Source organism: Marmota monax, unplaced genomic scaffold (genome assembly GCF_021218885.2).
Source record: "Marmota monax isolate L192 unplaced genomic scaffold, Marmota_monax_Labrador192_F-V1.1 WCK01_AAM20220418_F8-fsc00033, whole genome shotgun sequence".
NCBI classification, from domain to species: domain Eukaryota; kingdom Metazoa; phylum Chordata; class Mammalia; order Rodentia; family Sciuridae; genus Marmota; species Marmota monax.
The window spans coordinates 12,628,533-12,646,168 of NW_026694282.1; the positions used below are offsets into that span (position 1 = coordinate 12,628,533).

General features: G+C 36.2%; 1 protein-coding gene across 4 annotated transcripts in view; it reads left to right on the forward strand.

Moving 5' to 3' along the window:
* Positions 1 to 17,636, forward strand: part of Tek (TEK receptor tyrosine kinase) — a 110,105-nt gene that overhangs the window by 59,335 nt on the left and 33,134 nt on the right. For 2 of the 4 annotated variants that reach the window (XM_046467350.2, XM_046467351.2), the window contains exons 7-9: positions 199 to 327; positions 3,806 to 3,957; positions 14,915 to 15,059. In XM_046467350.2, the coding sequence (XP_046323306.1) occupies positions 199 to 327; positions 3,806 to 3,957; positions 14,915 to 15,059 (426 nt within the window). The remainder of the gene's footprint in view (positions 1 to 198; positions 328 to 3,805; positions 3,958 to 14,914; positions 15,060 to 17,636) is intronic. The other 2 variants (XM_046467352.2, XM_046467353.2) reach the window with 1 other exon arrangement.

Genomic DNA, 17,636 nt, shown 5'->3' on the forward strand with positions numbered 1-17,636 from the left:
TCTGGTAGGAACTTATTCAACTCTTTGGAAGCAGAACTCTCCAACCTTTTAAGTTCCTGGTAATTCACATCAATCACATACTACCTTATATGAATCAGCACAGTTGATAGCTGGGAGGGAAAACTAGAACCAGTTACTCTCAGCCTCCGTTTCCTCCTTCCCCTGTGTTAACAGTGGTTGTGATGTCTTCGTTTACAGCATGCCTCCCTGGTTATTATGGGCCAGATTGTAAACTGAGGTGCAGCTGCACTAATGGGGAGACGTGCGACCGGTTCCAAGGGTGTCTCTGCTCTCCAGGATGGCAAGGGCTCCAGTGTGAGAGAGAAGGTAAAGCAAGGTAACACTGTAGACAGGGGCATGCTCACTGCGTCTCCACAGAGCTGTCCTGGTGGGGCTCTTGCCCCAGAATCCTCCCACTACTTCCATTTCCCTCCAGAAGTTAAGAAGAACTTATTGCAAAGCTTAAAAACTAGCATTCAAATTCTCTTCTCTGGTCCTTATTCTATCTTTAAATTCCTCTTCCCACCAGCAGGAAACCCTGTTCTCTTTGTCGCACAGCAAGTGAGGACAGGCCCTAGAGAGCTTGGTCATCTCTTTTCCCTTCCCTGGAACCAGGCATTCCCCTGAACTGCATAACAGGGAAAGAGTTATTTGGAGGGATTTGGACAAAGCATACTTTCAAAAAGAGAGAAAAAAATGAAACAGATAATAAAAATTAGACTCAAAATGAGATTTTAAATAATCCTACTTCAGAAATTACCCTAGAGTAGAAGTCAGCATATTCAGATTCATAGGTCAAATTCAATCCACTGTTTTTAATAGCTTTCTTGAGATATAATTGTTATTCCATAATGCTCACTTTTTAAAATTAATTTTTATTTATATTTGACAGCAGAATGCATTACAATTCTTATTACACATATAGAGCACAATTTTTCATATCTCTGGTTGTATACAAAGTGTATTCACACAAATTTGTGACTTCATACATGTACTTTGGATAATAATGTCCATCCAATTATAATCTACAGTTAATGTTTTTAAAGTATATTTAGAATTGTGCAATTATAACCATAATCTAATTTTAGGACATTTTCAACATGCGAAATCCAAATCCCTTGTATTCATTAGCAGTAACTTTTATTAACGCTTCCTAGTATCTGACAATCATTAATTTACTTTGTCTGTAAAGATTTTATGCCAATAAAAAAAAGAATCATGGGCTGGGGATGTGGCTCAAGCGGTAGCGCGCTCGCCTGTCATGCATGCGGCCCGGGTTCGATCCTCAGCACCACATACAAACAAAGATGTTGTGTCCGCCGAGAACTAAAAAAATAAATAAATATTAAAAAAAAGTATTTAAAAAAAAAGAATCATATGATCTTTTGTAGCTAGCTTCTTTCATTTCCATTACCTTATTTTTTAAGTTTGTGTTATAGAATGTATCAGTATTTAATTCTTTTTCATTTTCTACTGTTATTGTAAATAAAAATTATATTGGAACACAGCTACACCTGTTAATTTACCATATACAGACATTGGCTGCTGTTATGCTACCAGGGCAGACTGTACAGTGGCTTGTAGAGCTAAAAATACTTGCTTTCCTTACAGAAAGTTTGCTAATCAATACCCACAAAATATGCTTTTTTTAAAAAATTGAGAGGCATGCCTTTTATGTATTTTCAAATTTTAAAAATATAAAAATGTTACTTCTTCAATCATAATTTTTAAAAAAGATATACATTCAGTGAAATCTACACTCAGATTAAGACAGTCAGAGTCTTTTCTCTTGTTAGTTTTGAAATCAGAAATATAGAGAGGAAGATACCAAAAATTGGTTTTCCCAAAGGCTTTTAAACTCTTTAGCTTTATACATTTTCTTTTTTCTAAGTCTGGACTTAGCAGCAGGGCAGAGATTAAATGCTGAGAAGGGAAGGAAATGCCTTAGGTACCAGGGAATTGAATTGAAAACGGGCAATTCATAAGTTAAAGAATTTGGATTTTGTACTTTACTGCTTCCTTTCTGTTCTAAGGTTCATGCTGCAAAATGTATGCTTCTGCTTGGGCGACCCTAACACAAGTTTGCACTCTCCCTAAGTCCCTGCTTTCAAAGAGCAGCTCCCTTCCACTATTTCCCACTCCTCAAGCACATCCCCTTCACCTCTGATCAACTTCAAAAAATGCAAGAATAAAGGAATGGAATGCTTTTAAAGTGTCAAAGTACTTTTTAAAAAATTCCTCCTTGAATAGCTACTTAGATTCCAAAATTCTGTAGCTTTTCTAATCATCTATCCATGTCTATCCATGTCAATTTAAGCCTGAGAAATGAGATATCAGGATGAAATATCAATATTGATGTATTTACTTTGACTTCACCTTTTCCCACCACCAATATGCAAGAGCACATAAATTACTGCTGCTCTTAGGGCACCTCTGTCTCCTGTTATATTTTACTAAGTGTTAGACAAGTTTTGCTTATAAGCAAAAATAATTAAAATGGTTTCAGCACCATAATGAAAGCACAAATAACCAGGATGAGAGCAGACTTCATGGATCAGCAAGGCCTTTTATTCAGCAGTGGAGTAAGGCATCAGAGGGGCTCATTTTCTGGGTAGAAAACAGCCACTGGTTATAAGAGGGGCCTGGGTTTTATAGGTTACACTGAGGTGTGACTTAATTATTGACAGAACATGTCAGTTTGGGCACTTTGGAAATAGGTTGTGAGAATTTGAAACTTGTTTTTACTGGGCAGGAATGGAGGGTCTCAGTGCTTATCTTTTTTCCTCCAGGGGTTATTGTATAGTAAAGGATCAATGTTTATCCAGGGACTGCCATTTTTAGGATTGATGTGTGCTTCCTTCTTAGGATTGTCTTGTCACTGGGAAAGGATTTATTGGGAAAGGATCAATGTTTTGCCTTCTTCCTCCTTCCCTTCTCCACATTGTGTTGGGGTGATCAGTTCCCATATCCTTTACTGACCTATGCCAATCTGTTTTCTGTGCTATACCAAAATGTCTGAAACTGGGTACTTTATAAAATAGACTTCTTTAACTGAAATTTCAAGATCGGGTGGTCCCATCTGTTTGGGCTCTAGTGAGTTTCATGGCAGATGGCAGGAGTGTATACAGAAGAGATCACATGATATGGCAGGAAGGCAGAGAGATTCCGGGATCAGGCTCACTGTTTTTATATTAACCTACTCTTGAGGGAACTAAATGGGGTCCCAAAAGTACCGCATTAACACCTTCTGAGGATGGCACCCCTAATTTCCTAATTATCTTGCATTAGATCCCAACACTTAAAACCCAACACTGAGGATCAAGTTACCAGCAGAGGAACCTTTGGGGGGCATACTTAAGCCATATCCCATACATACTAACAATGGATCATTTAAATCACAAATGGCAAGTTTCCCTAAGACCCTGAAGTTCAGAATGATATAATTGCATTTCAGCATAATTCATTCTCTACTGTGCAGATATTAGGCAAAGAAGTCTGATCCCCTTACCTTTGTTAATACCAGAGACATTTTTTCCCCTTCATTATTGGCAGCACTACTTTGGAGTTGGCTGCTGACTAGAATTTGATTTTGAGAAGTTACATTTCACATCACTTCTTTGAACTGTCTCCTCATCTATAAAATGGAGATCACAATAGCACCCACCTCACATGTTTATTATGTGATGATAAAATATTTGTAAATCTCTTGCACTGTGCATGACTTGCTGAACTAGCTATTATTATTATTATTATTATTACTTCTGGGTTCAGGATCAGATTTCATGGCTCTCTTTTCTTCATTCAGGCATGCCAAGGATGACTCCAAAGATAGAGGATTTGCCAGATCATATAGAAGTAAACAGTGGTAAATTTAATCCCATTTGCAAAGCCTCTGGCCGGCCACTACCTGCCAATGAAGAAATGACCCTGGTGAAGCCAGATGGGACAGTGCTCCAAGTAAGAGCCACTTTTAATCTGCCTTCCTAATACCATGAGATGGTTTCAGTATGGTAATCACTCTCTCAAGGCTAGATTTTCACTCAGTGTTTACATCCTCCTTGGCCAGCATGCTTTGATAAAATGCCATATTCTGGTGGATGCAGAACAGACTCAGAGCAGCCTCACTAGTTTCTTCTGCATGGCCAGTTCTGCAGTGTGAGGTTGGGAATATGCCACCATTGCGGGGTCAATGGAGCTGAGTATCAAGGATGGAAGGTGTCCTACAGAACTGTCCAACTCTGTGTGGCGAGCTGGATGTACATACCACACTGTGCATACATGCCACACTGCAAGACTCTGCCCTCACCATATCCCCACATCGGTAACTCCTCATATTCAGGAAATGTAAGGTGGCCCGTACATTCATGTACTACTAGGACATGGAGTTTTATTGACTGGTCTACTCCTATCATGCTTTTCAGAGCAGCAATTATGGGAGTATAGAAGAGGAAAGTTCAGTATGATCCATTTGACTCTACATGGAAATGTCTTGAATCTCCTTTCCACATCTCCACTTCAGAAACCACGCTCCCCAGAACCCCTTAGATCTGAGTGCCTTTCTTAGGATTCCCTGTACATCTTCACTTTGCTCTCCTAGTTAGGGCTGCCACAGCACTTCTATTTTGCTGGATAGGACTGATCTAACTATCCAACATCTTCCTTTCTCTCTCCCAGCCATTCCAAATGTATCAGAGAAAGGAGCCATTCTAAATTTTTTCATGTTATAAGCAATCCTTGGAAAGTTAATGGCCTAATTAATTAATAGAAAGTTATAGATTTTGAAATAAAGATGACCGAAAAATCAACTTGACTAAAGATAGGTATGAGGGACCTCTTGGGAGCAGGGTATATAAAATTCTCCGTTACCATTGTCCACACATCAAATGTTCCTAATCTCAAACAATGCATTAGGTAGAAGAAACTAATGGACAGTTCCCAAAAATCTTGTTGGCTTTACCATGAGCTAGTAGAAGTAATGCCCACCTTCCAGTAACAGTAAATTATACTATTCTTCTTTTTTTTAATCCTTTATTTTTATTTTAAAAATTTTAACTGATACATAAAATTATACATGTACATAGGTCACTGTATGATACTTTGATACATGTATACATTGTATAATGTTCAAATGAGGATAAGTGCATCCATATTATCATCAAACACTACCCAAAGTCAGCTTACTGGATAATAGAACCACAAATCTTTTTTCTATCTAATCATAGAATTGTGCACGCATTCTTTCTTATTTGTTTATTTACTTACTTATTTTTTGTGGTACTGGGATTGAACATAGAGCCTTGTTCATGCTAGGCAAGGGCTCTTTAGTACCTCTCTCTTTTTTTTCTTTTCTCATTTCCTTCCCTTCCCTTCTCTTTATTTTTGGTATTGGAGATTGAACCCAGGGGCACTTGATTACTGAACTGTATCCACAGACCTTTTTATTTTATTTTGGAACAGGTTCTCACTAAGTGGCTGAGACTGACTTCTTACTTGTGTGGCTCTTGCATCAGCTTTCAGGATAGCTGAGATTACAGGCCCTCTCCACCAGTCCCAGCTAATGTAGTACCTTTTACTCAACATTTTCACATCCTTCCTCCCCTCTACTCTTTCCAGCCTCTGGTAAACATTCTACTCTCAACTTCTGTGAAATGAACTTTTTTTAGACTTCCCATAGAAGTTAGATCATGTAGTTCTTGCCTTTTTTGTGCATGAATTATTTCACTTAATATAATGGCCTCCAGTTCCGTCCAGGTTATCAAGAACGACAGGATTTCAACCATTTTATGGCTGAATAGTATTCCATTGTGTCTACTGCCATATTTTCTTCATTCATCCGTTGTTGGAGACAGGTTGTTTCCATTTATTGGCTATTGTAAATAGTACTGCAATAAACACGGGTGTGCAGATGTCTCTTTAACATAATGAGTTCATTTCCTTTGGATATGTACTCAATAGTGGAATTTATGGTATTTCTATTTTTAATTTTTTTGAGAAACTTCTATACTGATGTCTACAATGGCTGTACTGATTTTCATTCCCACCAAAAGTGTGCAAGCCTTTCCTTTTCTCCACATCCTTGCCAACACTTGGCAAGGTTATGCTTCTTTTTTTAACAGACATTCTAACGGGAATGAGGTTTTGAGACCTCGGTGGTGAGTATAAGCTAGAAGAACAAAGTGAAAAATATAGGGAGACTCACAGCACATCTCTAATGACCACTGAAGTTCAGTATTATTTCATGTACCTGTTGGCCATTTGTATGTTTTCCTTTGAGAACTGTCTACTCGAGTGTATCATCCACTAATAATCTCTTGTCAGATATATAGTTTACAAATGTTCCCTCTCATATATAGCTTGTCTTTTCACTTCAATGACTTTTGACCTCTGTTGAGGTCAAAAGCTATCTACTATGATGTAATTGCCTATGTCCAGTTTTGCTTCTGTCTCCTGGGCTTTGGATCTTCTCAAACCCTGCCCAGGCCTATGTCCTCAAGAACTTCCTTTGTGTAGTCTTCTAGTAGTTTCATAGATTTAATTATTACTTTATTTATTAATTATTATTCCATTTTAATTTGATTTTTCTATATTTTTGTATATGATGAGAGAGAGTAGTTTTGTACTTCTGCATTTGGATATCCAATTTCCTCAGCACCACTTACTGAAAAGACTGTCTTTTTTTCCAGTGCAAATTCTCAGCAACTAAGTCAAAATCAGTTGGCTGCTGATGTGTGGGCTTACTTCTAGGCTCTCTATATGGTTTCATTGGTCTATGTGTCTAATTTTGTGCCAATACTAATGCTGTTTTAAAATCTGTAGCTTTGTAGTCTAGTTTGAAGTCAAGTAGTGTAAAACCTCCTATTATATTCTTTTTGCTCAGTATTTCTTTGGCCATCTGCAGTATGTGTGTATGGTTTCTTAAAATTTTAGGATTTTTAAAAATTCTTTTAATTTATACATGTCAGTAGAGTATATTTTGATATATTTTTACAAACAGCACATCTTATTCTAATTAGGATCACAGTCTTGTGGTTGTACATAATGTGGAGATTCGTTGTGGTGTATTTATGTGTGTATTTAGGAACTTTAAGTCATATTCATTTCATTGTCTTTCCTATGGAATAACATTGGTCATGTAATCATATATGCACATAGGAAAGTAATGTCTGATTCATTCCACTGTCTTTCCTATTCCCATTTCCCCTCCCTTCTCTTCATTCCCCTTTGTATAATTCAAAGTACTTCTATTCTTCTCTACCACCAACCCTGCCTGCTTATTGTGAGTTAGCATCTACATATTAGGGAGAATATTCATCCTCTGGTTTTGGGGGATTGGCTTATTTTACTTAGCATGATAGTCTCCAGTTCCATGAATTTACTGGCTGAGTAGCATTCCCTTGTGTATGTATACCACATTTTCTTTACCCATTCATCTGTTGAAAGGTACCTAGGCTGGTTCATTGTTTAGCTCTTGTGAATTGACCTGCTGTAAACATTGATGTGGGTGTGTCACTGTAGCATACTGATTTTAAGTCCTTTGGATATATGCCAAGGAGTGGGATAACTGGGTCAAATGGTGGTTCCATTTCAAATTACCTGAGGAATCTCCATACTCTTTTCCAGATTGGTTGTACCAATTTCCAGTCTCACTTAGTCATGTATGAGAGTCCCTTTTTCCCCACATCCTCATCAACATTTATTATTACTTGTATTCCTGATTGTTGCCATTCTGACTACAGTGAGATGATATTGCAGTGTAGTTTCAATTTTCATTTCTCTGATTTCCAGAGATGTTGAACATTTTTTCATATATTTGTTGACCTCTCATATTTCTTCTTCTGTGAAATGTCTATTCAGTTCCTTTGCAAATTTCTTAATTGGATTATTTTTATGTGTGTGTTAATTTTTTTAGTTCTTTATATATCCTGCATTGAGGTGCAGGTAGCAAAGATTTTTTTTGCACTTTAGGAGTCTTGTTGAGGAAGTTCCTAAGTCAACATGATTCAGTGTTGGACCTACACTTTGTTCTAGTACATGTAGGGTCTCTGGTCTAATGCCTAGGTCTTTGATACATTTTGAGTTGAGTTTTGTGCAGTGAGAGAGGGGTTAAATTTCATTCTGCTACATATGGATTTTCAGATTTTCCCACACCATTTGTTGAAGAGGCTATGTTTTCTCCAGTGTATATTTATGGTGCCTATTGTCTGGTATGAGATACTTTATTAATATGGGTTTGTGCCTATGTCTTGTTTTCTGTACCATTGGTCTTCATGTCTGTTTTGGTACTAATACCATGCTGTTTTTGTTGTTATAGTTCTGTAGTATAGTTTAAGGTCTGGTGTTGTGATGCCTCCTGCTTCTTTTTTCTCTCTAAGGATTGCTTTGTCTATTTTGGGTCTCTTATTTTTTCCAAATGGATTTCATGATTGCTTTTCCTATTTCTATGAAGAATGTTGTTAGTATATTAATAGGAATTGCATTAAATCTATGTAATGATTTTGGTAGTATGGCCATTTTGACAATGTTAATTCTGCCTATCCAAGAGCAGGGAGATCTTTCTGTCTTCTAAGGTCTTCTTCAATTTCTTTCTTTAGTGTTCTGTAGTTTTCATTGTAGAGGTCTTTTACTTCTTTTGTTAGATTAATTCTCAAGGATTTTTTTTTTTTTGAGGTTATTGTGAATGAGATAGTTTCCCTAATTTCTCTTTCGGCTGATTCATCATTTGTGTATAGGAAAACAATTAATTTATGGATGTTAATTTTATATCACGTTTCTTTGTTGAATTCATTTATGAATTCTATAAGTTTTCTGGTGGAGTTTTTGGGTCTTCTAAGTATAGTATCATTTTGTCAGCAAATAGGGATAATTTCAGTTCTTTTCCTGTATACATCCCTTTAATTTCTTTAAAAAAATTTTTTTAAATATTTATTATTTTTTAGTTGTAGTTGGACACATTATTTTCATTTCATTCTTATGTGGTGCTGAGGATTGAACCCAGGGCCTCACACGTGCTAGGTGAGCACTCTACCGCTAAGCCACAACCCCAACCCCATGGGCACTCCCCTTTAATTTCCTTCTTTGGCTTAATTGCTCTGGCTAGAGTTTCCAGGACCATGTTAACTAGAAGAATTGAAAAGGGGCATCCCTGTCTTGTTCTAGTTTTTAGAGGGACTGCTCTTAATTGTTCTCCATTTAGAATGATGTTGGCCTTGGATTTAGCATATATAGCTTTTACAATGTTGAGGTATGTTCCTACTATCCCTAGTTTTTCTAGTGTTTTGAGCATGAATGGATGCTGTATTTTGTCAAATGCTTTTTTTTTTTTTGCATCTATTGAGATAATCTTGTGATTCTTGTCTTTATATCTATTGATGTGGTGAAGTACATTTATTGATTTCCATATGTTGAAAAAACCTTGCATTCCTGGAATGAAACCCATTTGATCATGGTGCACTATCTTTTGAATGTGTTTTTGTATGCGATTTTCCAGTATTTCATTAACATTTTTGCATCTATGTTCATCAGGGATATTGGTGTGAAGTTTTCTTTCCTCGATGTCTTTGTCTGGTTTGGGAATCAGGATGATACTAGCTTTCATGAGATTGGAACATTCCCTCCTTTTCTATTTCATGGAATAGTTTGAGGAGGATTGGTGTAAATTCTTCTCTGAAGGTCTGGTAGAACTTGTTGAGATTTATCTGGTTCTGGGCTTTTCTTTCTTGGTAGACTTTTGATGGCATCTTCAATTTCATTGCTTGAAATGAATCTGTTTAAATTTCTGTCCTCCTGGTTCAATTTGGGTGGTTGTATGTCTCTAGAAATTTGTTGATATCTTCAAGACTTTCTATTTTCTTGGAGTATTAAATTTTCAAAATAGTTGGATTATTCTCTGTATTTCAGTGGTGTCTATGGTGATATTTCTTTTTTCATCACAAATTTTAGAAATTTTTCCTTTCTCTTGGTTAGCATGGCTAAGGGCTTATCAATTTTATTGATTTTTTTTTCCAAAAAATCAACTTTTTGTTTTGTTGATCTCTTGAATTGTTTTTTCAATTTCAATTTTATTCATTTCAGCTCTGATTTCAATTATTTCTTTTCTTCTATACTTTTGATGTTGATTTGTTCTTCTTTTTCCAGGGCCTTGAGATGTAACGTTAGGTTATTTAATTGTGACTTTCTATTCTTTTAATGAATGAACTCAGTGCTATAAACTTTCTTTTTAGAGCCACCTTCATAGTGTCCCAGAGATTTTGATATGTTGTGTCGCTGTTCTCATTTACCTCTAAATATTTTTTAATTTCATCCCTGATTTTTTTCTGCTATCCATGGATCATTCAGTATTATATTATTTAGTCTCCAGGTATTAGAATAGCTTCTATTTTTTTGTTATGTCATTGATTTCTAATTTCATTCCATTATGATCTGTTAGAATGCAAGATATTATCTCGATTTTTTTTTTTTTTTTGTATTTGCTAAGCATCACTTTGTGGCCTAAAATGTAGTTTATTTTAGAGAAGGGTCTATGTGCTGTTGAGAAGAAAGTGTATTCAGTTATTGATGGATGAAATATTCTATATGTCTGTTAAGTCTAAATTATTAATTGTATTTTTTAGTCCTATAGCTTCTCTATTTAGTTTTTGTTGGAAGATTTATCCAGTGATGAGAGAGACTTGTTAAAGTCACACAGTATTATTGTGTTGTGGTCTATTTGATTCTTGAAATTGATAAGGGTTTGTTTGAAGTACATAGATGCTCCATTGTTTGGGGCATAAATATTTATAATTGTTATATCTTGTTGATGTATAATTCCCTTAAGCAGTATTAAAAACCCTTCTGATTAACTTTGGTTTAAAGTCCACTTTATCTGATATGAGGGTAGAAACTCCTGCTTGTTTATGAAATTAATGCTTCAGATTTGATGATGCAATGAAAACTTCCACAATAAACAAAAATTAAAAGAATTCACAACTAGGAAGTCTTCACTACAAAATACACTCAATAAAATATTTCATGAAAAATAAAACTGAAAACCAGCAAAGAGAGAATAATCACCTGGTTTTCTACTTACACTCTGGGTCATGTGGTGAGCCTCTGCCAGGTCAGTTTTTCAGACCCAGCTAGAATTATACAGGTCTGGGTACCTGGGTTTGGACCCATACCCACTGGCCATGGAAACACAGTAGGAAAAGATGGTGGCTGTCCCTGTTCATTGTGGGCCACTGGGAGATGCGCCACATCCTTCTCACACAAAAACAAAGCACAGCTCACTGTGTGCTTGATAATGTCCCTGATAACTGTCCTCTCTGTTTTAAGACATGCCTTAGTGCCATCCAAAATGTGGGTTCTCTTAATCTCCCTCTCTGACTTGCCCATGGTAGATGGCATCAGCTGTTGGTGCCAGCAATAAAGACATCTGATCCTAGGATTTTTTGGATAGACTTTTGATGACTAATTCAATTATCTTATTTGTTATTAGTCTGTTCAGGTTTTCTAATTCTTTATAATTTAATCTTAATAAGGTATATGTATCCAGGAATTTTTCCATTTTGTTGGTGTATAATAATGTCTGATGATTGTTGGCATTTATATGGTGTTGGTTGTCTCCTTTTTCATACCTGATTTTATCTGAGTCATCTTTTTTGTTCCTAGTCTGGCTAAGGGTTTGTTAATTTTTTAAATCTTTTCAAAGATCCAGTTCTTCATTCGTTGATTTTTTTTTCTGCATTCTTCTTTTCAGTCCCTATTTCATTTATTTCTGCTCTGATCTTCATTATTTCTTTCCTTTTACTAATTATGGGTTTCTTTTGTTTTGTTTTTCTAGTTCCTTGAGGTATAGTGATAATTTGTTCAAGACCTTTCTGTTTTGATTACTATGAACTTCCCTTTTGATGCTGCTTTATCCCATAGGTTTTGGTATATTAGTTCCATTTTCATTTGTTTCAAGAAATTTTTAAATTTCCTTAATTTCTTCCTTGATTCATTGGTTTTTCAGGAGTAAGTTGGTGAATTTTTATGTGCTTATATAGTTTCCAAAGTCTTTCTTGTTATTAATTCAAGTTTAAAAGCATTGTGACTAAAAAGATATGATTTCAGTTTTTAAAAAATGTGCTGAGGCCAGGTATCATGGCCCATGTCTATAATCCCAGCAACTTGGGAGGCTGGTGCAGGAGGAATCGCAAGTTCAAGGTCAAACTTGGCAACATCGTAACACCCTAAACAAGTTAGTGAGACCCTGTCTCAAAATAAAAAATAAAAAGGGCTGGGGATGTGGCTCAGTGATTAAGTGCCCCTGGGTTCAATCCCTAGAGTAAAAAAGTAAAGTGTTGAGACTTTTTTGAGCCTTAACATAACATGATCTATCCTGGAAATGTTCCATGTTCTGTTCTGAAGGGGAAAAAGTGCACTGTGGCAACTGTCAGATGTAGAAACTGTTAGATGGAAAGTCTATTAGGTCTATTTGGTCTTAGTTTTTTGAATTTTTGGCCTGGATCATCTGTCCATTTCTGGAAGTCCCCTACTATTATTGTACTGAAATATATCTCTCCCATTAATATTTAATATAGTTTTCTACTATTAATATTTGCTTTATATATTTAAGTGCTCTACTATTGGATTGGGTGTTTGTCTTTACGTGTGTGTGTGTGTGTGTGTGTGTGTGTAAAATTTCCTCTTGCTAAACTGACTAAATTGATCATTATATCATTGACTTTATTTATTGCTTTTGATTTAAACTCTATTTATCCAAAATCAATATGGTTACTCCTGCTTTCTTTTGGATTCTGTTTGCATTGCATCTCTTCATTTTTAGTCCTCTCGTGTCCTTTAAGGTGGTGAGTTTCTTATAAGCAATATATATATGTATTTGGGTCTTTTTTTTTCTCATCCATTTTGCTGCTTTGTCTTTTAATTATAGAATTTAACCCATTTACATTGAAGGTAAGTTTTTGATAGGGAAGGTATAACTATTGCCATTTTGTTATTTGTTTCTTTCTCCTTCTTTTATGGTCTTCCTTTATGGCTAACTGATTTTCTCTAGCAGTCTGTTTTGATTCATTATTTTTGGTTTGTCTAATAAGGACTTTTGCTTTGTGGCTACCATGAGACTTACAAAAAATAGTTTTTAATTATAACCAGCTATTTGGAGTCATAGCAACTTGAAATTATTCAGAAATAGAGGATAATAAACAAAGAAAAAAGATTAAAACACTAATAAAATTTTTTATATTTCTTTCCACATTTGAATTTTTGATGTCTTATACTTCTAAATTGCTTATCTCTTGATATATTAATATTTATTATTTTAACTGTTTTATATTTTAGTCTTCACACTGAAGATATGAGTGATTTAGGTACCATGTTTGCACTGTTAGGGTATTCTGGATTCATCTTTGAATTTAATAGTGAGTTTGTTTCTCTTTTGATATTTTCCCCTTACTGGTTGGTGTCTCTGTTTTATAATTTGACAATCCCCTTTTGCATTCCTTTTGGGATAAATTCTCTGATTGGTGGTGATAAACTCCCTCAGATTGTTTTAGAATGTCTTTTTCTCCTCCTTGACGTCTAAAGGATAACTTTGCCGAGTAAAGCATCCTTGGTTGACAGTTCTTTTTCCCTTCTCTAGTGTACAAATCTCATCCTACTAATTCCTGGCCTAGAAAGTTTCTGCTGAGAAGTCTTCTGTCAGAGATATTGGGACACCTGTATGCATTATGTGTTTCCTTTGTCTTCATGAGAATTCTTGTGCATGCTAGGCTAGTGCTTTACGACTGGGTTACATCCCTGGCCCTTTTATTTTGAGATAGGGTCTTGATAATAACTTTCCCAGGCTGGTCTCAAACTTGTGATCCTTCTGCTTCAACCTCCTGAGTATCTGGGATTCCAGGTATGTTCTCTGCATCTGGCTGAAAATTCTCTTTAACCCTTGAGAATTTCATTATAATACATCTTGTGGTAGATTTGGTCGAGTTAAATCAAACCAGTGATCTTTCATCTTCCTTACTTAGACATTTGTATCTTTCTCTGGGTTTGATAATTTTTCTGTTATCAGTATGAATAAATTTTGTACCCCTATGATATTCTCAAGTCTTTCTTGAACCCCAGTAACCTAAATATTTTCTCTCAATACTATCCCAAAATTCCCATAAGCTTTCCTTATTTCACTTTTTTTCCCCATTTTTTCTCCTCCATATCCACACAGCCTGTGTTCAAGCTTACTTATTCTTTTTCTGTTCGATTTATTCTGATACCTTCTTCAGTATGTCTTCATTTTTGTTCTAAGAGCAGGTACAATGATCTCGCTTTGGGTTTCCTTTAGCTCTTGTGACAGCAGTGTGAATAGCTCTTCAAATTGATTTCTCTGTGGGGAAACAATTGCTGGAACCTCCTACTCAGCTGCCATCTTGCCCTCCACTCATAGCTTCGTAGCCCTACCTGTCCCCCTTTCTACAAAAGTGGAGACTGGCAGGGTGAGGTTAAGTAGCTGAGGAATTTATCAAAAGTAAACCAAGGTCCATGTGTCTTCAGATCCCTGGCTTTTTCCATGATACCACACCCAACAGCTCCTCAGACACTTAGGAAACCACTTATCCTCCCACCCAGCCATCTTGGTATAAGACCAGAAAGGAACAAATGCTATCAGAAGCAGTTTAAAGGGAATTAGACTCCTCACTTGTGTTTTCCTCACACTCCCAAACATAAATACAACAGCAGGATCTGAGAGGGCATCCATCCAATATAAACGTTCAGGGCTACTACAATAGCTTTGGAAATAAGCCATAATTATATTAGCATTACATTTAGCTACTTAATCTCTCCTAGAAAACTTATTAAACAATGAGATGGGGTCAGTGTTTTGGACCTTTGTGTTTATGAATCCCTAGAAGTTTTAATTAATTTTTTTTGTACGTGACTATTTCAGCCAAAAGACTTTAACCACACAGATCATTTCTCAGTGGCCATATTCACCATCCACCGGATTCTCCCCCCTGACTCAGGGGTGTGGGTCTGCAGTGTGAACACAGTGGCTGGGATGGTGGAAAAGCCCTTCAACATTTCTGTTAAAGGTAAGCTTCATTTTCCATGGGAAGATCTTACACCCTTGATGCGTGGTGTTTATGTATTGCTGGGGAACCAAAATACTTTTGAGGTATTTTTTAGGATACTGAGTCTTTTTTATTAAAATCATGTCCATGAAAGTAGAATAAAAAGATCAAGAGTATACTTTTTGAAGTCACATAGCCTTGGGTTTGAGTTTTGTCTCTAACAGCTGGTAATCTTGTATGTGGTCTTGAACAAATGAACTTAACCTCCATGAGCCATTCTTTATAAATGAAGCTTATTTTCTCAACCCCTGAGAGTTATTTTATCATCATTGTTGTGACATTTTTTCAGTAAGTTTTCTCAATAAGTTTAGCTTCATCATTGTGACTTTCTACTCATCATGAAGAATGATTTGGAGAATCTGTTTGGAAGATCACTCACTTAGTATGAAGCTATTTTAAAAAATTAACATGAATGATTGTTCATGAATTCAGGTTTGTGGACATTCTTCCTGTTATAAATTGGTATTTCAAATTTTTTAATTAACCTGAGTGAATATGTATACATTTGTGGCTTGAAGGGAAACAATAAATTAGAGGTAAATACAAATTAACTTGGCTGGTCATTCATAGACATAACAAGGAATTTTAAATATGGAAGTGACATATGAACTCATTTAGACAAAAATACCTAATAGCTCTCCGGTATAAATTCTACAAATGGCACTGATATTACAATATCTAAATACTAAGTCATTGCATACTTCATCTTATTTAATCTTTGCAAGAGCCTTGGACAGCAGATATTTTTATCTCCTTTTCCAGTGAGGAAACAAATTCGGAGGATTTAAAGTGTACGAGGTAGCACAGCTGATAAGTGGCCAATCTTAGTTTTAAATCTGGGTCTCCTGACCTCAACACCAGAACTATCTTTTCTAGACCATTTTGCTTTTGAAGTCTCTTTTACAGATGAGGAAGCAGGATGGCCAAAGTTGTATAGCATCTAGTCCACCCCATTATTTAATTAGAAATCCTTTGGGAGATCCCAGATGTAACCTCCATAAATGAAGTGGTATAAGTACTCAGAACATAGTACTGTTTTAAAAGGAGGTCAGTAATAGCAGAGACATAAACACAACTGCATAGACTTTAATTCTTTGCCCTGAGAATCCATGTACACCATCTTGGACTCATTATTTATTTATTTATTTTTTAATTATAGAAAAAAGCCCAAATCTCTTTTATTCAGTAGAAAATTCATATGATCAAAATAACTTCTTACACCTTGCTTATATTCCTATGGGGAAATAAATGGCAAATAAATAACCTGTAACATTGGTTAAAATGCTGAGTGCCATGGAAGAAACTAAAGCAGAAGTAGGGTAAGGAATGCTGGGGTAGGCTGGAGAGGTGACTACAATTTTAAGTGGGGTATCCTTGAAGGTCACTTCTAAGTCAGTGTTGAGACAAAAAAGAAAATTAAAATTACTGAATGTTGAATTGTCCTCTGATATCTGAAGCTTCCGTATCATATAATACACATTCTTGAGGAGGGAAAGAAAACCCAGGTATGTATTTCTAAGAAAACCTTCCCCCGCTCCGCCACTTTTGAGGTGTTGGGGATGGAATCCAGGTCCTCACACATGCTAGGCAAGTGTTCTACCATGGGGCTACATCTCCAGCCCAAGAAGGTCTCTTTCTAATGGAGCTATTGAGCTCCTGGAAACTCACTGACACACACTTATTGAGCACCTGGTAGGTTCTGTACTGGTGAACAAACCTTCATGGTCTTTGCCCTATAGTAGTTTAGAGTCTAGTGTTTTACAACCTTCTTTTATTATCATTCGACTGAGGAGCTCTTTTAAAAATTTTATTCTAAAACTCCTAGCACCATAAAGTTTCAACATTACAGCTGTACTGTACATCCATTTATGGACTGTGACCTTTTGGAGGTCTACAATCTATTATAATATCTAAATTTTTTGATTCTTCCAAAAACCAGTTTTCAGCTTCTTGGAGTTGCTCTCACTTCCATTGAGAATGCATGGTTATTGAGATGGATAGATTGTTCTAGACTCTCCAGTGGATGCCCACTGGATAGACTTAAGGCAAGAATCTTTCCTGACCATAGCCAGAAAGAGAGGCATCATAGTGGAAGGAGGGTCACAGAGACCTGACCTTGTTGGCTTTTGAAGGTGAGGAAGAGACTTGGAGCCAAGGAAGGCAGGTAGTCTCTGGTAGATTCTGCTCTAGAACCTCCAGTAAGGAACACAGTCTTGCAGACACTTCCATGGTAGCCCAGTCAGACTCATGTCAGACTCCTGACCTCCACAACTGTAAAATAATAAATCTGTGTTTTGTTAAACAGAAAAAAGAGCATATATATATGAGTGAGTGAATACATGACGTGGTAGGAAGACCAATAAAATAATCACAATAACTTAGAATAATTAACTCAGAAAATTACAAGGAAAAATAAGTAGAGGTTCTCTGAGAGCATATAACACAGGCATCTAATCGAGGTTCTGGGACAGCCTCCTGTGATGAAGCCATATCAGGGCTAAAAGGTGAATGTTCAGTAGGAGTTAACTGGGAGAATAA